We start from the raw sequence: 26,530 nt of genomic DNA, 5'->3' as shown, positions 1-26,530 counted from the left end.
AGCAGTAACATTTACACCCTAATGTAAGTTAGCAGTAACATTTACACCCTAATGTAAGTTAGCAGTAACATTTACACCCTAATGTAAGTTAGCAGTAACATTTACACCCTAATGTAAGTTAGCAGTAACATTAACACTCTAATGTAAGTTAACAGTATCATTTACACCCTAGTGTCAGTTAGCAGTAACATCTACACCCTAGTGTCAGTTAGCAGTAACATTTACACTATAGTGTCAGTTAGCAGTAATATTTACACCCTAATGTAAGTTAGTAGTAACATTAACACCCTAATGTAAGTTAGCAGTAACATTTACACCGAAATGTAGGTTAGCAGTAACATTTACACCCTAATGTAAGTTAGCAGTAACATTTACACCGTAATGTAAGTTAGCAGTAACATTTACACCCTAATGTAAGTTAGCAGTAACATTTACACCCTAATGTAAGTTAGCAGTAACATATACACCCTAATATAAGTTAGCAGTAACATTTACACCCTAATGTAAGTTAGCAGTAACATTTACACCGAAATGTAGGTTAGCAGTAACATTTACACCCTAATGTAAGTTAGCAGTAACATTTACACCCTAGTGTAATTTGTCAGTAACATTTACACATTATGTGAAAAATATCAAGTTTAAGTTAGCCCTAAGTTGTCCTAGATAGTATTATTTAGATAAAGACACACAACAGTTGCTTCCCTAATGTGTAATCTAGGATGAAAAGAAATTAAATCTGTGATATTATTTTACAAACAAATACCATGTAACTCATTCCCTTTGATACAGGCCTATTTATGTCAACAACTTTATAAGTAAAGAGCAGTTTGATGGGAACTTTATTGTTATTTCACCAAACTGCCTGTTCAGTGAGACGAGGTTTTATTTCACAGTTACATTAACTGAACAATATAAACCTTTACTTATTGAACTTTTAAATATACGGTTCCTTTATCATGTCCACATTATACCAGTATTTCAAGTATCATTACAGGTACCAAACATACCGCCACCAGCCTAGAATGACCTCGGAGTCTCTATTGAGGCTGGCCACGATGTGTCCCCGGAATGTCAACACTACACATACCTGTGATCTTGTCCGAGGAATCTTCACATATATTTGAATACTGATATCACACTCGTCCACAATAGAATCATTGTCAACAGGTTTCATTAACATCCAAGATCTAACATTATACATCCGGACAAGAGAATCAAGTCCATATGACTTTACCTCCAGACCACAGGCAGGAATTTTGTATTATCTCCAGGTAAAAAAACACCACACACATTACAGGTAAAATTGATACACAACAAGAAAATCTCCTACAGGTGAGTCGGTACTCTAATACCCAGAACCTGTAAATCCTAAATTTACGTCACCCATACGATTCCTATCTTTTGTGTCTACACTAGGTACTTGTATATTAGGCTCTAAAGACATTCACTGATTAGCCGACTCTCTATAAACACTCTCCTCTCCCTGTATCTGACTACCAACCCCTAACCTCTCAAACTCTGCATGACCCCTGACCTCTGGCCTCCGCCTATACAATATTCATCCTGGCCTCCCACCCTGTATTGAATTCCTATCAGACAGGGATTGTGCTTCATATAAAAAGTTGGCCACCTGGATGACAAAGTTGTGAAGTATGACACACAAGCCAGTCCTTGTCCAGGCGGTGTATTTTGACTAACTGTTACATATCGTGTTGCTATTTATACATACAAGGTCAGATTTTATGGCCTTAACTGAAGAAACATTATACAACATCAGCAAAATCAAGCTGCATGTTAAAGTGGATTAAACCTTGATAAATAGAAACCAATATATTTTGAAGGATGTAAAATGTCATTTATATATATACACTTTCTCTGATACATGTATGCACATAAGCACACATACAGAAAGTGCCATTGATGGTTGTGAAAATTATGATACCAAGGCAAGTTTCTGTTTTTCCTTATCTTCTTATGATAGGGATTAATAAATTCAATTTTATAATTTCCCTTTCCACAGCAGTAACATGTTCACAGTTAAACATTTAAATTGATATAGAAACACATTTTATTTTCTTTGTGGTTAGTTTATTGACAAAATTATGATCAAAATGTCCTGAAATTGAGGGACACTTATTTAACAAAGTTAATAACCTTTTTAATGCTTTTATCTCTGCTAAAAATAGAAACAGGGATATTCCAGGAAGTCCATAACACATGATATCTTAACCAATCAGAAATTATTGACTTTTCGATCACCAAAATTTCCTGAACATTTACAGATAAAGCACAGCCCTGGTAATGCCTATTAAGAAAATGAAATGCAAAATAAACAAGTGACAAGTCAATGCAACAAAGCCATGAACTGCTGACTTTTTTAAAGGTTAATATCACCTTTTTTTCTGGTTAAAAAATCTTCAAATTGACCTCAGAAAAAGGCATTTATTGTAAAATTCCCAAAAAAAATTGTTGTTGCAAAAGAATGACGAGGCTATGTCAAAATTCTTTTAATTGCTAATTTTAATGATGTCTGATTAATGGATATTTACTAAAATCGTAGCCTCAGCAGTTACGTAAAACACTCTATTTTGAGAGACCTGAAATGTAGCAGTAGTTACAGGAAAAATATATAAACAGTATGTAGGTATTATTCCCACAGCGGTACGGAGTTGGACAAACATTATACATATTGCAGTAACATTTCAGTGAAATTGAAATATACCAATACACATATCTATTTTTCCCCAGTGAGTGCTAGTACCACACATTTCATTATCAACATTGAAATCAGGATGCATGGAGTGTTTTGTAAAGTCTCCATGAATATTTCATCGGCGAAATGGAGGGTAAGTGTATAGAAAAATGTCCATATCACATCTACCGAAGTGAAAATCATCGTTCCATACTCACCGAGTTTACTACATCAATACTTCAAAACGTACATTATTCCGAAAATACAATCTGATGCTTTTTCTCGTCGAGACATATACACAAGTTTAAAATTCAATTCAGATTCCAATGCAATTGAGGTGTCACAAACTTCCATTTGAAGAAATTAGTCTATTCAAATCGGCTAGCTGTTACTACTTGAACATTTCTTCATTAAGCTCAATTTCATACAACACTTTGAAAGACTGTATGTAACTATACATTCATATATAAACTGGTATGTACTTAATAAACAGCCTGTATACTCTCGATAGCCAGTCTTAGCCTAAACCAACCCATGGTCTAATATAGAAATCGTTCAAGCGTGTTATTGGAATTATGCTATCTGCATTTCAATCTCAGTCATTAAGTGATAACCGTGGAGCAACATAGAAAGCAAGCTCGGAATTCCCCAGGGATATTAGTCAGTTGAAACATAATCAATTGCTTACGATCACGTCCTGTGTTACAAGTACCCATGAAATCAACGTCAGTGCTCCCATCGAAATCCTCACTGTCTATCATCTAAAATAACTTCACAAGTCTGGCTCCAGTAGGGTTTCATTAATGTTAAGAGACATACTCACAACACAATCGGCACATTATCTAATATCTTCTTGTCCTGGTAAAACGTCGTCTTATCTTTAAGTTATTTATCTTTCTTATTTGTATGTCAAAAATGAGATAAGTAAGGTCATTGTTTAGGTGGAAAACAACAATGGCAATCAGGAAGTGAGAGAGTGAGAGATTTTTCCCTTTTTTTTTTTTTTTTAGAGGGGGGGGGGGGGGGGGCATATCTGCATGCTGCCATTTTTTCATTTTAATATGAACCTACCAAACCATTTCATCTTTGGCTGATCTGATAATATGGAGTTCGAAACCTTTCTCTTAACGATTTTAAAGGTGGAAGAAATAGGGGAGGAAATGGCTTTTCTTGATAAAGCATGGGTACAAATTATGATAATTTAATTAACTACAATATTTATCCTGTAATAAGCCAAAGTGCCACACGTAATCTTTGATACATTAACTAGGGGCTGGGCTTAATTGCAAGACAATGAAATTGCAGCTGTTAGTATTCATACTAAGGGGCCGCGGTGGCCAAATGGTTAAGGTGTCCCGACACTTTATCACTAGCCCTCCACCTCTGGGTTGCGAGTTCGAAACCTACGTGGGGCAGTTGCCAGGTACTGACCATAGGCCGGTGGTTTTTGGCTTTCCTCCACCTCCAAAACCTGGCACGTCCTTAAATGACCCTGGCTGTTAATAGGACGTTAAACGAAAACAAACCAAAGTATTCATACTGAACCGCAATATAGACTTTGTTGGGCTTATTACCCGCATAGACAATGGGTAAAAACGGTATGACATTAAATTAGGACCTTATAATGAACCAGTTATACATGAGGACATTCTGCCTTTGAGATACCTTTGATAAAATTGCCTTTAATTTATGCGTTGACCTGTGATCCAAGGTGACAGTTAAGCTTTGGAGGACAAACTTTAATTTTTTAGTTTTAATTCCAGTTTCAATTTCAACTTTCCCAAAATGCAAGAACTTCGTTTTCCTTTTGTTGAATGCAAGAACTTCGTTTTCCTTAAGGACGAAATTCATTAATTTCTACACCTTCCAGAATACAGTGGGACAATAAAAACCTTTGTTTATTTAAACAAATACCTTTTTTTAAACTTTTTTTTTTACAGAAATCTCACATCAAGGATAAAGCAAGTTGATCAGGTTTTGATATTTGACAATCAGCTAGGTCAGAATGCAGAACCAAATTCCTCGACAAGCCTTACGAGGTACTGCGGTCACATTGGCCTGCCTCTGCACCATTGTGTGTAAGCCCACATAATGTTGAACGGGTAGAGTTACCGTATTAGCAAGTAAGATTTTGTATTTCTGTCTCCATATTCACCCAGGGGGCCATTCACTGTGAGTGGATTACATTCATAGCTGATGGACAAAAAAGGCAGAATATGTCTCCAGAATCAAATTCTTAAAATACCAATAAGGATATAAAGGATGGTTTTTGATGTAACTAACCTCGTGTTTTGAAGGCACAGCAACTGAAGGTGTCTTAAAGGAATAGAGCTACCTTGAAGTTTTGATGGTGTATTTTTTAATGAAAGTTTACATTTGAAGTAGCAATTTATTTCCAATTTACAGTATTTAAATGAAACTGTCCTTTGAAGTAGCTGTCCAAAAGTTTTGAAGGATTTATTTAATGAAAATTCCACATGTAGTAAAATGTAGTTATTTTGAACTGATAAAATCCATGAAATGTTCAACTCCTCCAAAATTTTGAATTTGTACATAAGCAATATAAGACATACATACTGACTGGGATTCCTTGTTAGTTTAGCACCAGAATGTCAAACTCTGCCCAAATGGCCACACTCACTTTAAGGTTTGCAAAGACAGCTGTCAATCAACAACACACTGTCTAGTGCGACATGTCCCCTGGATGTCAGTCTAGACAGGCTTTCATGTCCCCTACATATAAGTCTAGACAGGTTCACTGAAACACTGTCTTATCTGACCATATGAGGCAGTTCCTTTGTTAGTGTCAGTCTAGACCGGCTTTCATGTCCCCTACATGTCAGTCTAGACAGGCTTTCGTGTCCCCTACATGTCAGTCTAGACAGGCTTTCATGTCCCCTACATGTCAGTCTAGACAGGCTTTCGTGTCCCCTACATGTCAGTCTAGACAGGCTTTCATGTCCCCTACATGTCAGTCTAGACAGGCTTTCATGTCCCCTACATGTCAGTCTAGACAGGCTTTCATGTCCCCTACATGTCAGTCTAGACAGGTTCACTGACACACTGTCTTATCTGACCATATGAGACAGTTCCTTTGTTAGTGTCAGTAAGGACAGGTTTTCAGATTCACCATAATAACACATACCCAACAAAACACCTCATTGACGTCGGTAATTTCACTTTATCAAATTTCCATTCCATTATGAAATTATTTTTTTTTTAAATTGTAATAATTCTAGATAATTATACATTTTTTAAAGTCAAATTACTAAAATATGAATTACATAATTAGGTAATGAAATTTGACAATAAAAGCACTGCCTGTAGTTAATAGCTCCAAATCAATACATGAATGTAATCATATATCGGGAGGGGCACTCCAGCCTAAACATGGTCAGATGTCTAAAAAAAGGAAAAAGACTTTACAAAAAAAACAAAAAAAAAATTACTTTAATGAGCTGTCAAGACTCCACTATTTAACAAAGGCCATGATCTCATAAGTATCGCAGCAGGTTTAAATATATCGCACTTTAAGGGAAGGTCATCCTTACAGCAGAGAGAAAAGAACAAACAACAGGTCATATTATAGTTGTATGTTAAATACAATGATTCCACATTCCCGTGAGTGGAGTGGTTAAAATATCCGTCAGGTTGGACAGTGCCTTTCTACACGAAATTGAATAATGACTTTTCTGACATATGCTAAGTGTGTTGATATTATCTCTTGTACCCGGTTCACCCAAGACAGTATATGTAGGAGTAACGAAGTCGCATACCAATAATCTGACATTGGTAATGACATCTGATATCTGACTTCTATAGTAAAATCCAAAACTATAATGAGATATATTAATTTTTTTTATATATATCAAAAACCATTAACAGAAATCTTTCGATCTTCTTTTTTTTTAACTTTAAATATTCTGATCTAGTGATTAAAAGACAAAAATAAATTGAAAATCCTGAGTGGAATATCAAACTTTTACAATCAGACTTTAAATTTGACTCATATAAACGTATACGGTACATGCAGAAGCATAGCCCTGAACGAAAACATTGAATCCTTAATTCTTTTGAAAGAAAGCTGGAGCAAAATTCTCGGAATTTTTTCGTCAAGATATAGGTTTAAGATAAGGATTCCCAGGGACAGATGACTCACAAAGGCCTTAATCTTCGCTGTGATATCTCTCACTGATAAACAATATACATTGTCTTATAATAATTACAAAGACCTTCGACTTTACATCTTAATCTGCAACAAGTCCCGTTCATGAGCACAAAATGCTTCACAATTACAGCAGGACTGTTTAAAACAATTAACATGGATTCTCCTTCCCCTGTTCAACAGATATCAAAGAACATTTTTATTAATCTGCAATGCCGATTTTCAAATAATACAACATTCAACCATTTGGTGTGTCAGATACTAAACACACTGGCATATTAAATTTCTCCTGCTTTTCTTCAAATACAAGATTTTCTTTTTAAATGCATTTGACATGTGACCTTGACCTTGGACTATATACTCTGCAAGATTGACATTGAAAAACAGAAAACAATATAAACAATGAATGTACATGAATGCTTATCAAGGTATATAATACATTATCATCTGTAACAATGGTGCATTTAGCTACAATTTGACATTTTTGCCATTGAACAGCGACCTTGACCCAATTCACTCAACATCAGCACACTATACACACTCTCTGACGAAATTATATGCAAACGTGTAAATTAAGTTTCTTATCTACAACATTTAACAAATGAATGAAAGCTACGACCCCCTGGACAGTTGCTGTGATTCATTATAATCGCGTAAAATCATAAAATGCGAAAATTATCAATATCTGTGACAACAATTTTTTTTTATTTAAATCTGACTTTGACCTTCCTATAAATGGATTCATTCAATGTTCTCACAAAACATAACATCTAACGTAAAATATGACCTAATCAGTATTTGATCTGGCCTATAAAAATTGATGACCTGGAAACAAATGGAGCATATGTATACAGCGAAGTCATCAAGCAAAAAGGAATGTACCTTGCTTTTGCCTGGAAATACAATCCCAGGTAAACATGTGCCCAGATGCAGCTGCGACGGCTAGCAGCCACAGTTTCTTGGGGCGACACCTGCCACAGGTAGTCAAGCAATGAGGTGTACTGCAGATTTACATTGTAATACAGAATGATGATAGCGATTTATCTAACGCATACACAACACAGTCTTGCCCTGTAGCGGCCTCAGTTTATCATGTATTTTTTTACAGGTCAACGATCATCAAAGTCTCTGCTTACATCACATCGTTCACGTTACATTATCATTGACATGATTTTCGTGACCTTTGCACTTTGCACTACCTTCGAACAACATCTCACCTGAGTTTGCCCTTATTCCAAGTAATCTGAAACAAGACTTCCCAGTTTAACCGTAAATAAATATTTATATAATGCATCCTTTATACTTTAATTTCCTGACACATATTTAAATCCTTTTGAACATGTTTTATTTACATGATATTGAAACATCACACTTCCTGTTTGAAACAGCAAGCGTCCAAATTTGATCGACTGCTTGGAAGGTGAAAATAAATACCGTATTTGACCTAATAAGGGCGCAGGGTGCGGGTAATTGACAGTGGGGGCGCCCTTATTAAGATTAGTTATTCTGAAGTTTTATGAAACAGACTATACCTTTTAGCAGAATACCCAAGGTTGTGGAAACGGTAAAATATTCAGTCATAAAAATATTCCAGATGAAGATATCTATTCATTATCATATATTAAGCTTAAACATCACTTGAATACTCATGTAAACTTGTAAACCATGCCAGCTGATCTTTAGACCAGAGAACGTGTGTTCCACCATTTTATGTTCAAATGGAACTCTTTTGTGTTCTATTTATAGAAACAGGTGATTTCCCAGATCATATCAGACATCGTTTTCTTTGACCTAATAATTGATTTACAATGTCTTTTACTAGCTTTCTGTTCTGAACAAAAGTTATTTATCAACAAGAATGAAGTCTTTACTTTATCTTCAGATAAAGATGGTAAGTTATTATTTGTATGTGTGTTTAGTTTTGGGTGCTCTTTGCACTGACATGTCATCTGTAGCCTGTAGGAATACACAAAATGTGGCGAAAACATGTGTTCCAGTTACTTAATTTGCTGAAGAAAATTGAACACATAAAGTAGCAAAATATTTCACATGAATTATTACTTTTGAACACCATTTTGAAACTCAGTCAAAGATTTATTTCCTTGAAAAAAGGTAGGGGCGCCCTTATTAGGGCAGGCGCCCTTATTAGGTCAAATACGGTAATAGCAGAATTTAAAATGTAAACTTTATTTATTTTACAACAATTGTGAAATAAGTTATATCAACTTACATATAAATATCATATTAATCATGCTTGTTGTCCCAGATTGAACTGGAGAACCCAAGGAAAAGTCATGTGTTCGAGCAGAAATATCTGTACACAATATTTTGACAAATGATAACTCTAAACTTTTTATTTTATTTTCTAAATCTGATCATTTCATGTTTTTTCAAATAATTTGGTAAAATAATGAAAATTCTCAAAAAAAATGTTTCAAAATACTAAGCATTTATCTCAGAACATTCTTCTGTAATCAACTGCCTTTGATACACATATATATCAAATAAGAAATAATAGGAATTATCAAAGGTGCCGAAAATACTTCATCATAAAGTTTATAAAAGTATCATGATAAATGTCAACGAAATGCGAAAATATGATATCCCATAACATTGATATATATCCCTGAAGGCAAAGTCTGGCTTAAGGCAGAGGTCATCTCGAGATTATACACTGAATGATGAAGGTCAGGGAGTGTATTCTGCTAAAAAATACAATTCTACAGCCCCAGTACGCTTTGTCCAACTCCACTGTGAAAAAAGGTGTGAAAAAGAAACAAAATGTTACTCACTCAAGTTTGTGTTGATTGCCAATGTCATTCATGAAATTGAAGTGGTGTAAGTTTCACTATGAAATGAACGCCAAAGACATGAAACTGACAACCATTGCAGAGTTTAAGAGAGCCCCACATCCTGTGTGTATAACAATATAAGACACAGACAGATGTGTTCACTCAAGTGTGACCCTGAAATCTAGTCAGCGTGACCAGTATACTTCAAGTTCAACACAGGTCACCTTAAATGGTACGTATAAGTAACAACATGCTAATTACTTGCTAAACATTTTAAACAATTCTCATTGAATACTAAAACTTGTATGTCAGTAATCACAATTTAATGACTGCTCTGAAATTTAATGCTTTGAAATTTAAGCAATATGTATATAAGCTGAAATCCCCCTGGAAACCTATTAGCTAGAACTAGCTCAGCAGCCTCCATAGCCAATCTAGGAAGGGGAGACAACTTATATATCATGGGAATTATGTTATTTTCGATTCCAAATGAAGTTTTATTACTTTGGAATAGGCCTGTAGGTAGGGCATCATGTGTAGGAAATAAAACTCCATTAGCAATTTCTTCCCATAAAAAGAGCGCTAATTAAGTGATCACAGATCTATACCCACATAATCATCTTATGTTAGAAATACTTTGTCAAATTAGATCTGCGTTAACAAACCTCCATAAACATGCAGACAATATACTAACTTTATGTCCTTGAAGGTGACTGCTTTAAATTTACAAAAAAAAAAGTGAAAAAAACCCCACAGAAATCTATCCTTGAAACAAGTATTTCACAATGAAAATAATTAGGAAATAAATTTTAAACATTAAAAGAATTCAGAAACTAATCAAATTATACATTAAATAAATCTTAGAAAATATAACGCAATGTTTTTCACAGTAATTCTAGGGGCAGCAACTTTATATGTATATAACATGCGAGGAAAGTATTGTCATGATATTCAGTGATACCATACAACATCCTGTCGATATTCTTTTTTTAAATCTGTTTTAAGCTTTTGCAGATCAGTGAACTTGTTAACTTTGAACATTTTTTGATGACAATTAATCTAAATAATCCATGAGAAACATGTAAGGATTTGTAAAACACACTTCCATCTCAAAGGAGTTAAATTTGTAAGACATTTCCCTCATAAGACATCTTAAGACATCTCCCTCCTAAGACATCTCCCTCCTAAGACATCTCCCTCCTAAGACATCTCCCTCCTAAGACATCTCCCTCCTAAGACATCTCCCTCCTAAGACATCTCCCTCCTAAGACATCTCCCTCATAAGACATTTCCCCCGTAAGACATCTCTCTCATAAGACATCACCCTCATAAGACATCTCCCCCGTAAGACATCTCTCTCATAAGACATCTCTCTCATAAGACATCTCCCTCGTAAGATATCTCCCTCATAAGACATCTCCCTCATAAGACATTTCCCCCATAAGACATCTCTCTCATAAGACATCTCCCTCGTAAGATATCTCCCTCGTAAGACATCTCCCTCGTAAGACATCTCCCTCATAAGACATTTCCCCCATAAGACATCTCTCTCATAAGACATCTCCCTCGTAAGACATCTCCCTCATAAGACATTTCCCCCATAAGACATCTCTCTCATAAGACATCTCTCTTGTAAAACATCTCCCTCATAAGACATCTCCCTAATCAGACATCTCCCTCATAAGACATCTCCCTAATCAGACATCTCTCTCATAAGACATCTCCCTCGTAAGACATCTCCCTCGTAAGACATCACCCTCGTAAAACATCTCCCCCGTAAGACATCTCTCTCATAAGACATCTCTCTCATAAGACATCTCTCTCATAAGACATCTCCCTCGTAAGACATCTCCCTCGTAAAACATCTCCCTCGTAAGACATCTCCCTCGTAAGACATCTCCTTTGCCCGTTATATTACCAGAATGGCCCAATTTATTTGTCATCTTCCCAGGTGTAATGTTCCACGTACCATGCATTGTAATCAACACCACAATTTGAATTTCAAATAAACAATCCTTGTGGGCATGCATATCTAACATGGGTTTGTGTTGATAAGAATTGAGGTCAGTGATGCAGACTCAAATGGTGTCGTACATCTTAAAAATTAAACATTCAGCCTAAATACATCCAACACCACAAACAGCAACTCTGAAAATGAACACAGTTTTTGCCAATAACACTATATCATATTTTTTTCACGGTTTATAATTTATATCCACAATCTCATAAAACATGTAAAAAAGGATTTGAAAACAAATTTCTCTGACAAATAATATAGGTCTGTAATGTTGTTATGCAAATGGCAGGTCACCCCGAGCTTTTACCTGGCGAGTCGTACCTGTCCTCGTTATCTCACCTGCTGCATACTAATGAGTCACAGAAAAAAATGCAGATGTACAACACACACATTTGTCCCTGGAACGACAGATACGCATTCAGAAATTTAAACAGGCAGTAAATTTGTATGCAAGTATTCATTTACAAATGTTTGTATTTTATCTATACAGACATCTACCTAAAGTTGATGCACTTTAACTAATGTTGCGGTTTAATCATGACTTTTATATAGCATGTCAAGCTTTTTTAAAACTCAGATAAGGTCATGCTTATGATGAGAGGAATATTATATAATAAATTTGCAGCAAAAAGACCATTTATTGCCTGTATAGTTTAGTGACGCCCATTCCGGGTAAATTAAATTGGATGTTTTCATGAACATCTCTTTTTTAACCATACCTGCTATATGATACCTCAAACAAATTGAAATTATTCAAAGAACTTGTAATACCTTGGCACTACATAATGGATTGATAAGGCAGATGTCAGTACCTATTTATACAGCTACATTGGATATAAATGACATGAATATACAGTAGGTTAAATTGGAGAGAAATTACTAGAATTCCAAATTCTTCCATGAGTCAACTAAAACCTCTATTGTTGGTTAAAAAAAATTTGACATCTTATATGTATAAACGATTTCTCTGTATAACAAGATTAGGGCTTATGTCTTATTTATAATAGGCAGGTCTGCAATAGGATTCACGACACTTAATGAAGTGATGCACAATTTATATTAGAAGCAATTCCTTCTGCATGTATCTCACTACGTCAGAGATGTATCATTTTCATCAAAACTTTTTTGTATCGAGTGTTATGCAGAGCTTTGTTAAATGTCTGCAAAGGTGCATGATATTCAATAAGACATATTTCTTCATAACAGAGTTGCATCATTTTTTGTAAGACATATCTCACTGCATCAGAGATGTATCATTTTCATCAAAACTTTTTTGTATCGAGTGTTATGCAGAGCTTTGTTAAATGTCTGCAGGAGGTGTATCATATTCAATAAGACATATTTCTTTATATCAGAGTTGCATCATTTTCTGTTAGACATATCTCACTATATCAAAGTTATATCATTTTCTTTAAGACGTACATATTTCACTATATCAGAGTTATATCATTTTCAATAAGACAGATCTCACTATATCAGAATTGCATCATTTTCAATAAGACATATTTCATTATATCAGAGTTATATCATTTTCTGTAAGACACATCTCACTATATCAGAATTGCATCATTTTCAATAAGACATATATTTCATTATATCAGAGTTATATCATTTTCTGTTAGACATATCTCACTATATCAGAATTGCATCATTTTCAATAAGACATATTTCATTATATCAGAGTTCTATCATTTTCTGTAAGACATATTTCATTATATCAGAGCTGCATCATTTCAATAAGACAGATCTCACTATATCAGTTATATCATTTTCTATAAGACATATTTCACTTATAATGCCTGACGAGCTATATTTTCTATAAGACATCTCTCACTTATTATGCCCGACGTGTAATATTTTCTATAAGACACCACACAGGTCTCTGAGTCATCTCTGTTATTTAAGTTATACATATCATTTCAATGTACAGTAGGTGCATTTTCTTGAGAGACATTTCAATATATATATTTCTCATTGAAAAGATTTCTATGAACAGGAAAAATTTACGACCCCAACACTTCAGCTTATAAAAACTACAAAATGTGATACCCCACCAAGGGAAAGTGATTTACAGAAAACAGTTTTGTATCGAGTGTTATGCAGGGCTATGTGTAATGTCCCGAGTTTGGTTACACGGACTGGTATATGTCACAAACCTGCCCAAGGTACATCAGTCAATATATAACGATCTACCTGTACAGGTAAAAATGTCGTAATACTAAAACAAGTATTGTGTGTTACAATAAGGTCACATTCATCTGGACAGTGAGTATACGGTGTCAATTTCCCTCTCGCTCATTCCCACATTACATAATCAAAAACCTATATCTTACCTGGCTAGGTAAATATATATATATGTATCCCATAATGATATACACAACAATCTATTCTTAAGTAAATATACCGACCAACAAACAAACAAAATCACAATGTAAATCAAGTAAATTCAATTACATCAAGATAGTATCAATTGTAACTCACCAAACACGACAGATAACCTCGGGAAGTAGAAAATGTTACGTCCGAGTTTATCACATGAAGTTTTGTAACGTGACGTATAAAACTAATAGATGCCTTTTGTGACTGGGAAAAGGCGTAGAAGATAGGTAAGCTTACCTATGAATCATCGGGGACATGTAAACATTGGAGAGGTGGAAAACTTCGCCAACAGACGTGAATTGTTGTACTTACTTTAAAGCTCCATACTTCTACATAAATGGTGCTTTAAATTCACCGACAACTTAATCTGTCACTCTAACATGTTCACAAAGTAGGATGTGTGAGTGTGACACCGAGTTGATCTCAAATATATGTGCAGCATTTATAATCGAGTTCTTTCTATTCTATTTTTTTGACAAGATGGATATTCGGGAGACATTTACAATTCGTTCGTCACCACCGGAAAACAGCCATTAACACTGTAAACCCTTGTGTAGAGTATCGGTAGATTAAGTTTACGGTCCACACCCAAGTTTTATATGAAAATGATCATTGTTATATATAGGGTCTTGATATGCCTTCTACATAATTTTGATAGATGTCATATATTTTTTTCTAATGTGACTTGTTTCCATTGACTGAATTGACCTTGACCTCAATGACATTGTGATGACCCTTATGTGTTATACTAATGGACTGGACTAACATCTTCAAAGGCAAAATCCTGCCATGAAATTGAATTCTGATATGCATATAACTTTGACCTATATTTAACACTGATGACCTTGACCTGCTTTTGACAGAAATTTGACCTTACTAACATGCCGCTATTGTTCAAATGATATTCTTTCACTTGCAATTTTTTTCTGTATTTTTTTTCTTGTTGTTTATGAACCAATTAAGATGACAGATTTTGAACCCTGATCTCCATCTGTTATGAACTTGTGCCAAGATGACAAATCTAATGTAAATGTGTGTTAACACTGCCATTGGCCACAACTTACAAAAACTCGGAGCTTGTTGTTCAATTCTTTTGACAAAATACTATCTTTGACATTTGAATATATATTGAAAGAAAATGTTTAAAAAACACATCAAGTCTTTCCCTGAATTTTGCTTGATCAATCTTCCCATAATTTGTTTATGTGATGATTAAACATCAACAAAACCTGAGAACATAAACAACATCAAGTTAGAGCTACTCTACCTGGATAAATTTTGACATGAATGTGCGAAAATAATCACGGCACATATGGGCCATTCATCAAATAAAGGTAATGGAGTAAAATTAAAGAAAATACACATCATTAAATTATCATGCACCATTGATCATGTGGGTAATACAGGCTAAATGTTAACAACAAAAACTCAAATCAACGAAAATGTCCGTGATCTTTATGAATGAAAAGTGAAACAGAGGAAACAAGTGCGAGACGGAGAATTTCACGCTTGAGTAGACACTATCGCCACAGAGAGACGTAAAGTCTGAGAAAACAAATATCGCCATGCATACTACACACACAACGACAAAGAAATTTACCTTTCAGTAACTCTATCATTTCCCATTTTGATAGCAATGTTAGAAAAAAAATGCATAATATTTTTGAATGATTTGCATTCATATTGTAATTGAAGGGGAGACAACTCCCATGGTCTAAAGAAATCATGGCTGATGTTAAAGATCTTTTGAATACCTACATAATTTGTTTTGATAACTGAATTGATACATAGTATACATAACTAAATATTAAATCAGAATATATATTTATTAAAATTCAACTTTCAATTGTAGGAAATCAATTTTAAAAGAAAAAGACAATTAGCATCCAGATTTTAGGTAAATGTATAAGTAGACTGGCCACCAGACCCTCAGTTTTTTTTGTTAATAATTACCAAGCTAAATTCTAATACTAGATTATCTCCCCTTAGTTTGAAACTAAGGATCAGAAATGTCCTCAGGGACCAAAATCATAAAGCTCAATTTTATTTATTATCTTAATATTCTAGAGACAGGTGGCCAGTCTAAGTATCAGGTACAGATAATGCTACACTAGTACTACAACTGCAATCAAAGGGAGCTTACTCTTACAGTCTTCCTACCACCAACATCAATCATGACTTTCTCAATCATTAGGAACTCAAGAAAAGAAATGTTTAGGTGTAATTTTCTTTAATTTTCTTTAATTTTCCTGTCAATCTTTGGTAGTAATTAAAAATTATTCAATTATCTATTCATTTATTTCTATATTTCTACAATGCATTCTTACACTTGAGTGCTTTACACAATTTAAGTCTAATTCATCAAAGCTTGTAAGCTTGGATATATCTTTTTTTCTTGAAATAGTTCAAAGTGAACACATTTAGATAACAGTTTGCATATTTCTATAAATCTTCTTTTTACATTTCTTTCTTTCTTTCTTTCTTTCTTTTTTAAAAAAATTATTTTGTCACAATGGCGTCAAGCTTGCTTTGATGGCCTTTAAACTCGATGAGAATTAATTTTCTCTATGAAATGGGACACCTACCCATATTTTTTTATGTCTTTTCAGATAATTTCACAAAGGAAAAAAAAACCACTTCTTTGAGTTGAAATACTCAAACGTCAAAGAAGTCAATAGTATACATATGTATGCGATATCATTTCTAGATTTAGCATAAGTTAAACCAGAACTTGCACAATCAACACATATTAACACTTCTTTAACACTTATCTAAACCTATCAGAATTTAGAACCAGCTGACTTGATTGTTAGCCAATCAGAATTCAGCTGTCATTTTTGTCATCCAATCAGAATTTAAAACAATCTGTGAGATCGTTAAATATCCACCAACCTTTAAGAAGCTGTTTGAGGTCGCGAGCGGCACGTGTTGTGGTGTAGGTCGTCACGATGTCCAGGGCTGTTTGGTCGTACGAGTTGGATTTGTTTACATCTACGCCACACTACAAAGATAAAAACATTTTCTACTTAATGTCCAATTCAGGGGAGATAACTCATGACATAAAAATCCATGGTTAAAAGAAAAAAATACGTAATACATGTATATATTTAGGACAGATGATTAGCGAGACACCAACAGCCAAGGTCATATGAGGACAGGTGTCTAGGGGGACATTAACAGCCAAGGTCATATGAGGACAGGTGTCTTGAGGGACGTCAACAGCCAAGGTCATATGAGGACAGGTGTCTAGGGGGACATTTACAGCCAAGGTCATATGAGGACAGGTGTCTTGAGGGACGCCAACAGCCAAGGTCATATGAGGACAGGTGTCTTGGGGACACCAACAGCCAAGGTCATACGAGGACAGGTTTCTAGGTGGACACCAACAACTAAAGTCATATGTGGATGACTGTCACTGAGAAAGGTCATATTAGGATGGGTGTCTAGGGGGACACCAACAGCTAAGATCATATGAGAGCGGGTTTCTAGAAGGAAACCATCAGCCATATAAAGACGGCTATCAATGAGAAAAGGAGAAAACAAAGCAGAGAAAGACATTGAAAACATGAACAAGAGAAAAGGAAACATCCAAAGTGTGGCATTGGGGTCAACAGATCTATTTTGGTCTCTTCAAAGTTCATTAATTAATTGAGAGGGCACTAGTCTAGATTCTGCAGGTTCAGCTCAAAAACAACAATTTGTGATTACAACTTACTATCATCATCATCATCAAAAAAAAAAAAACACACACACAAAAAATTCCCCTGCTGAATGTTAAGAATTTTTTTCTATCTTTTATATTCCCTGTGTATGGGTGGGATCAAAGCTCAACTTGTCATTCAATTTGCCATATTGCTACAAGTCTTTTATTGAAGTAGGACAGGTCTTTTTTATGATTAAGTCTGATCTACAGGCCTTGAAAATGGAAAGATTATCTCTCATAAAGTCCAAAGTTAGAAAATGGCCCAAAGGTAGTTACAGTGAAAATATGAGTTCGTCAATAAAATACAATTAAATCTAATCACCCACTTGGGACTAATCGGTTTTTTTTTCCAGCAGCATAACCCTGCTATCAGATTCTGTACAACATTTCCTGTAATCGAGGCATACAGTTTCTTCTTACATGTTCCTGGCAATAAATATACACATCAAAAACCCGCATCAATTATTGATGATGAAAACACGGCTCATAATTTGATGAAAAAAATCTGCAAAAAAACTACTAAGCTGGAAAGAAAATTGACAAACGGCTAGCTTTTGATTCGATACAATTGTTGAGCAGTCAATAAATGGTCGTTTGAGAATGGAAAGATATCAATTCTTCTTCGCAAGCAGGAACCATTAATAATTGTAGGAGATGCTAAATTAGTGATTTATAGGAAGCTTAAGTACACTGTGCTATGGAGCCAAGTAAAAAAAAAAAACATTGTTCCTCCGCCAATGGTACAAATATTGCCAGGTACGGTAATTGTACGATCATTGTTTGGCATATTGATAGAGGCAGAGAAATAGCAGGAAGGCATTTCGGCCAGCTGGTAATTGGGCCGTGAACCACACACCCATTTATACGATGGATGTTGTTTATCAAACAAGGACAATGTGTTTGGGAAACACATCTGGGTGGAAAATAGTTTGATTGTAAAAATGGCGCTATCTAGATAGCTCAGATGCCAGAGTTTTGCTGTTCATTTTCAGAACTGCCATCTTAAGGCGAAGAAAAATTGACAGCGTATTACATATACAGCAAATCAATTTCTATTTTTATGGGTTTTTTTTGTTGTTTTTTTTTTCAAATAATGTGTGAAATTTACTGTGGTTACAAAGTATACGAATGGGGAAATCAGCAAAATCCTTCATGGCCTCCATTTTCTTTTTTCAACTTGAAAGTAAAAATGACACTTCATCATTTGAAGGCTGTTGTGACAAAACCATGCAAATCTGACTGTAAGATTTATGTAACATCTAACTGTAGACTTAGATTTCATATCTCAAGGATAAACAAACTATGGCCAGTATGGTTTATTTCACAATTAAGTGTCAAACGATCACTGCTAACTGGTAACCCCAAAACCAATTATTAATCTGTAACAATTAGACAATTCAGTGAGTCCCCGACCAGATGTTAATTCAAAGGCCAAAATCAGGTCACAGTGACCTACGTTTGGTACAGGTCACCCAAGCTCACCTTGATGATCACATACTTCAAGTACAGTTTAAATTAAGTTCCAATGACAAGTTAATAGTGTGGAGATAGAGACTAGACAAAATTATCTGTTAAAGGACACAATATTCCAGAGTTCCTAAATACTCACTATTCAGCACTGAAACCAGTTAGAAATAAATCTTCAAACTTTTGGTATAACTAAAATAAAATGGGACATAACTCCTTAAACACAGACCACACCTTGATTCCAAGTCAGTTATAAACCAGTTTCAGGAAGTAGAGCTATACTTCTCTGGAATCTATTTGTTAACAGCTCTGAGAAGAATAGCAATTAATGTGTCTACCATAAAAACAATGATGCCAAGCCTCTCTATCTAAAACACAACAGAATTCTCTATCTACAATAAAACAACAGCATCCGTATCTGTGGAATTTCAAAAAGATGTGTTTACCTCATGGCACCTTCGACCAATTAGAGCAAAAATCTACAAGAGTACAGTTACATCAGCTGACTCCGGGTCAACAAAATGCTTTATTTTTACTTTCCCATGCTAAGCACCTGTTTGACAGAGACACCTTTGTTATCGTTCAAAGAATTATATTTTCAGAAGAACAGAATATCTTCTCTCTTACTTCATATATTTCCTTGAATTTTGAATGTAAATGTAGGCACTTATTGGAGATATCATCCAGCTGTGGAGTTCAGGGTCATGACACTGACCTCTGACACACGTGCCTAATGACCTCTGACCTTGTTTCTATGGTGCTATCTCAGGGTAGCAGCACCTCAGCAGCTGTACCGTCAAGATTACACCAGAAATTTGTTACATCCTGTTCAAGGTAAATGTTCTCAATATCTTCTGGTTCATCAGTCGTAAATTTTACAAATTTCCACACCAGATACTACATATTATTATTAATAACTTTGCTATTCTCAATGTGTTGTTTATCTCAAAGCGTAACACCCCAAGCCAGTTCATTTGTACCCTATCTTATTGGAATCTTATTAGGATCCTTTCTGATAAGGATTCCATTTATCTTTGTTTAGTAATATATTTTGGTTAATATTTTTTATTTAATGTAACTTCATACGGTAAAGTATACAATTTACTGTATTCATCCCAAATAACCAACCTCTCTTGTATAAAAGTATAGCACCATATTTATCCTCAAATAAACCCCCTCCCCAATCATAAAAGTTAACTGAAGCACCAAATTTATCCACAAATAAGCCCCCTCCCCTCGTATAAAAGTTTAGTACCATATTTATCCTCAAATAAGCCCCCTCCCCTAGTGAAAAAGTTTAGTACCATATTATCCTCAAATAAGCCCCCTCCCCTAGTGAAAAAGTTTAGTACCATATTATCCTCAAATAAGCCCCTTCCCATAGTGAAAAAGTTTAGTACAATATTTATCCTCAAATAAGCCCCCTCTCGTAGTGTAAAAGTTTAGTACAATATTTATCCACAAATAAGCCCCCTCCAGTAGTGTAAAAGTTTAGTACCAAATTTATCCTCAAATTAGCCCCTTTCCCTAGTGTAAAAGTTTAGTACCATATTTATCCTCAAATAAGCCCCCTCCCTAGTGCAAAAGTTTAGTACAATATTTATCCTCAAATAAACTCCCTTCCCTAGCATTAAAGGTTTAAGTACCATATTTATCCTAAAATACATCCCCTCCCATAGTGTAAAAGTTAAGTTTTTAACTGAACTGTCAGGAATTAGTAACTGAACAATCTAATATCATGGTCAATCATAAACCAGAAGGGAACAAGTTTGTTTGAACACATATTTTCTAGCCAAGGGTTACGATCTATCTACTCTGGTTGTGACAGGTATCCATCTTTTTTCCTCCAGCTACAGTCGCAAGAACAGGAAAGAGAAACAAGGATTCCAAATTAATAAGATTTGGCTTTTTTCACTTGGCTATATGAATTTGCAGCTTTGATATGATTCTTAATTAATTGATATTGTTAGTCGATTAAAACTTTCAGGTCTGCTTCAAATCTTGATTGGTGTGGACAGAATTTCCAAAGACAAATTCAAAATTTAGAAACAATAGAAAATCCTTAAATATTATAGTCCGAGTTGTAGTGAAGACAATTAAAATCCAATGGAATCAGATTTCATTGTTTCATTAATAGCAACTTTTAATTTAATTAACAACCCTTTAGAAAATAGTGTCATCAACATGTTGTGACAATGTTTGGTCAGATACTACTTCAAAATCTGTTTTAAAATGTCACAAAGTTAAAAGGATTGAGAAGCTTTCAATTTTGATCAAAAGTGGTAAAATATCAGACGATTCCAGTGTTTGTTTCACTATTTGAGCAGGTCATGATAAAGACAGTATCACAAAAGTTTGTGACTCTAGAAAAACAGCTTTATCACATTTTCTCTCTATAGAATTAATACAATTGTAAATTGGAAGCATTCAGAGAAATTCCCTACACCAGCTAGTAGTCCTAGACATGGATTCCTGAAGGACACAAAAAGTTCTTGTTTTCAGCATAAAGTACACCCTCTCTAGATATCAACAACAAATTAAGCCCAACGCAGATTTCTCAAATATTCTTTTTTCCCTGCTTAAAGTGCATGATCTTGATGTATATAAAAGCAAACATGTCTCTCAAAAATGTCAAAAAGCATTTTACTCCACCTTTCAAGTCCCAACCTGTTCTGAAAATATCTTGTGCTATGTACATCAGGAACATTTATTATATAATAATCAGCTCCTCTGCAACTGCAGAGTCTATTTAATTGCCAAGAGAATTCAATAAATTCTGTTATTTTTGCACAAATACATTTGAATAATCGTGGCTATTAACAAGAACATAAAGTCCTTAAGTATTGGAGCCAATGTATATATAAAACATCTGAGTCATAATATTGCGATTATTTCAGATCGAGATCAGGCAATTCTAGAACTTATATTGGCAAGCTCGGCTCCTAAAACTTCTTGAATTTAATTAGCCATCTGAGAACGTTGGATCTATGACAAGCTGAAGATAAAAAAGCACTAGTTTATCTATAAAGTTTTATTACGAAAATATCTTCTTCTAAAACTCCTCCAAGTATGCTTTATTACCTAAATCTTGAGCAATATTAGAGGTGTAGCTTATTTTTTGGACCAAATACAACATGTTATAAGGCTGATTTCCAAGCTAAAGTACATAATGCTAATCGTGTTTCCATGTTCGTATGTTGTTAAAGCATTCACTTCAGTCGTGGTTGATTTTGGAATAGATAATTAAAATTAATACCTTCTTGACATATCAAAATATCTATGACTCTGAATCATATTTTTTTTAAAGCAATGTTTTTGTTTCCATTTTTTTTTTTTCAGAATTCAGTTTCAATGAATGAAAATTTTGTTAAGGGAGATAATCATGACAGTATAATAATACAATATTCAATATAGAGCTGTTTTATGCCTTACCAGTTAATAGTCAAAACTATTTCCCTGAGGTGTTGGGATCAACCCAATGAACTGTTTCCCAAGGTCCTAGGTCTATTGTATGAACTCTGGGCCGACATTTCTTCTAACTTTTCTGATTTCAAATTCGCAGACATCACTAGGCATTTCTAACAGATAATGTTTATAAATCACAATCAGAAAGATGCTTCATTGTAATCATTTGAATGTTTGGGTGTGTGCGGATGTTCTTCTGGTCAACAGTCAAAAATGTTGACTGGTGTTTTTTTTTGCATTAACAGGTTTGTTATGATTTTCTAGCAGTTTTGCTGGGAGACAACCGAAAACATTTAATTCCCATTTATAATAAAGAAATTTATATTTTCTCTCAAAAGTAAACAATAACGAAATGAAACGATTTTTAATGAAACAAAATATTCTACAATTAAATGCCAAAAAAAACAAACAATCTCTATAGATTCATGACCTCTGGTCACCTTAAATTTGACCTGATGACTTGAATATAAATATATTACGCACGGCAATTTTAGAGTCCTAAACCTAAACATTTTCATGGTCTTCATATAATCTATAAATGCCATAAGTTGTGTACACACCAATGTCAGTCATGTAACCTAAGTATCATTGAGGAGATATCAGTACGATAGCACAATTTTTGTCCCAACTGCAACAAACTTATATACTTGCAAAAATCACAATTACTTAGATCAAATGATATAATGGTCAGATCATGGTTTGTAGCTACAATTTACAAGTGTTAAAGATGAAGTCTTGACCACAGCTCCTACTGACCAGTGGTCAGTCTGTAGTTGATTACTGGCCGTGATGATAAAACAGACAAATTGTCTAAGTATATGAAGCTATCCTCATTACTGTACAGTACTAATTGTATGTACAAGTCGTCCAAAACAAATACTCCCCAGACTGGGACGACCCTATAGTAGTTATTTATAAATCATTTTCACCTGTAACCCTCTCTAAGTACCTTCCTAGACAATTCAGTAACTACATACCAACATCATCTAGTACATAATTGTAATTTATAACACCCACCTGAACTCGCAAGTAACCACCTTATGCCCTGTACCCCCCCCCCCCCCCCCCCCCCCCCCATCAACCCCTCAAGTCCTTATACACTAACAAATCATTTTCAGTATCCATCATTGTTGAGTAATACCCCCATGTACCAACCAGTACCCTCCTGTACCCATACATACCTCCCCCACCCCCACAATCAACCAGTCCACATGTACCCACTTGTACTCATCTGTTCACCAGTACCCACAGATACCAAACTGTACCTTGAGTTCCATCTTGTACCCCCAAATATGCACATTTACCTATCAGTATTGATCTGCCCCCACTATCACCCAACTGTACTCCCAGTTACCATCCTTTCCCCCCAAATACCCACATGTACCTATCTGTCCCCAGTACCCTCTGTACCCCCCCCCACCCCCCCCCCCCCCCCCCAAAAAAAAAAAAAACTTTATCCAAATACCTTCAGTACCCAACCCACTTGTATCCTTCTGTACCCTATTTTATTCGTAACCTCTGACCCTCTTGTACTGTCCCTTGTACCAAAGTACCCACTAATACCAATTTGTAACCCCTACCCCATCCTCAAAAAAAAAAAAAAAAAAAAATTGATTGTTTAGATATTATTTACCCTCTGATATGTCCAACTACAAATCTGCACTCTAGTACCAACTTGTAATCACCTGTAGTATACAGTATAATATCTATCATTATATATATATATACTAAATATCTTACCTTGTGTGTGACGTAGGGATTACCTATAGTATAGCCCACATCCATAGCACTGACGGACCGTTTCAGTCCAGGGCGAGTCATCTTTTGTGACATTTTTCCAAAAATTAATCCAAAAATATTTCCAGAGAGAAAAATAATCCAAATAGTTTACAACACTACTATCCCACAGAGCATGTGTAGTTGTGTGAACTCCATTTCATGTCCACAGGGTTCTACGGTCAACTGCACAGTACAGAGAAAACATAAAAGGCGGGTACGTAGGATATATATGTTTTGGCCGTCTGCCCTGCGGGTATGCTTGCTGTCACTGCTGATGATGTAGACAGTGAACTACTGTCCGAAGTCATTACAATTTATCAGAGGGACGGTCACTACATCCTAGGCTCAGTTAAACCCGTGCCAAAATAATGCAGAGATGAAAAGGACACACCGGAGAAAATAAACACATCCAGCCAACAACCAAGTCAAAAGTCTTAAACACTTGTACAACAATTTGGCTTCTAATCCTAAATTAATTGCTGGCCTGATCTTGTTTTTTTGTCATATGAACCACCAGCAATGTACGCTATCTGGTAGCGTGCATACCGTCATGTTCAACACGAAATGTAACACAATCCAAGTATTTTGTTGCCACGCCACTGAAAAGTCGTGTTTGATTATTCACATATCCAGAACTCACAATGAATTGACAAAATTTCCGGGCCATGAAATAATTACATCTGGTAGGTCGGATTAAATATCTGTGAACTTAGCAACCGACCCCATCAGTAATTAACGCCTCGGATTTCCAGGTGAGAGACACCGGATACATGTACTTCCAGTAGGAGTTGACAGATCCGATTTCAATGTCTGTTAATTGTTAAATGTAAAATACCCTACAATATATACATTATACCTATCTTCTGCAATGAAAAACCACTGTATGTGTCCTGCGTACTGTTCACAGAGTTGTAATTAAGGTGAACATTAGTTTTGGAGCTTTGCCATAATCCGTGTGGGAGGGACCAACATACATACAGAAAATGTAGGAGGCAAGGAAGATACATTTAGATATAAACAGCTATATATATATATATCGTGGAGATGTATATTTCCCTGCCCCTACACCAGGGGGACATACATAGCCCCTAGTAGTACACTAAGGGGGCAGATGTGTACCCCTACTAGAGGGGGTAAAATATTGAGTCCAATATAGTTCCTTAACACACTTACTATATAGCAGGGAGGGGAATATTCAAATATTTCAAACAATATAGGGCATACGTTTAAGATGCAAAAACACTGTGTCTACTCCGTTAGAAAATATTTCGCAATTTTTATCAGGTGAAGATGTTAAAGCAGGCAACAGCATGAGTTATTTCATTCAAGATAAATTCTGGAGTCAGATACGATCGGAAGTACTCCTGTTACGCTGCTGAGTTGAAGAGAGAAACATTTTGAAAAATTAAATTGTATAAAAAGTTCTCTCTCCTGGCAAAGGAAGGAACAAATGAAAAATACTCAGGCGTTGATGATCCATCTACTCAACAGAGGGGGTCCCTTTTTCTTTACTTTATCATTTACGACTTTCAATCAACATCAAAATACTTGTTGTACAGAGTAGCATGTTACACATATATTAATATCGCAAGGCTTCGCCTGTGAGGCTTCATCTGTGAGGTATACAAACTCCAAGGCTGACCAAAACACTTCTGTGCCTGATTCATAGCTAGATTACAAAAATTTAATCCTGTTTTTTTCAAACTTCGGCTGTTATCCGACTGAGGTCCTGCTCTGACTGACAAGAGAGAGCTTCTGATACAGAGAGATGATAGTGCTGATAAAACCGTCCCCCTCCCGAACCTAGGTGTAAACTGACAACCCTCCTAACAATCATATACATACCCTAAAATAGAGACTCAACAGAGTTCTCATACAAGTAACCCCCTCAAATGAATTCCTACACAAATACACTCTCAACAGAATTCTCACACAAATACACTCTCAACAGAATTTTCATACAGAAAATCCTCTCATCAAAATTCTCATTCAGATAACCCTCTCAACAAAATTCTCATACAGATAACCCTCTCAACAAAATTCTCATTCAGATAACCCTCTCAACAAAATT

At 35.2% G+C, this 26,530-nt stretch overlaps 1 protein-coding gene across 4 annotated transcripts in view; it reads right to left on the bottom strand.

Moving 5' to 3' along the window:
- The window catches only part of LOC117337922 (caskin-1-like), a 161,611-nt gene that overhangs the window by 73,080 nt on the left and 62,001 nt on the right, over positions 1-26,530 (bottom strand). For 2 of the 4 annotated variants that reach the window (XM_033899071.1, XM_033899078.1), the window contains exon 7: positions 16,938-17,046. In XM_033899071.1, coding sequence (XP_033754962.1) covers positions 16,938-17,046 — 109 coding nt within the window. Of the gene's footprint in view, positions 1-9,649; positions 9,693-16,937; positions 17,047-24,420; positions 24,916-26,530 lie in introns of those variants that run through there. The other 2 variants (XM_033899085.1, XM_033899094.1) reach the window with 2 other exon arrangements.

Source organism: Pecten maximus, chromosome 1 (genome assembly GCF_902652985.1).
Source record: "Pecten maximus chromosome 1, xPecMax1.1, whole genome shotgun sequence".
Lineage (NCBI taxonomy): Eukaryota > Metazoa > Mollusca > Bivalvia > Pectinida > Pectinidae > Pecten > Pecten maximus.
The sequence above is the reverse complement of the archived record's forward strand: the minus strand, read 5'-3'. Positions and strand labels throughout refer to the sequence as shown.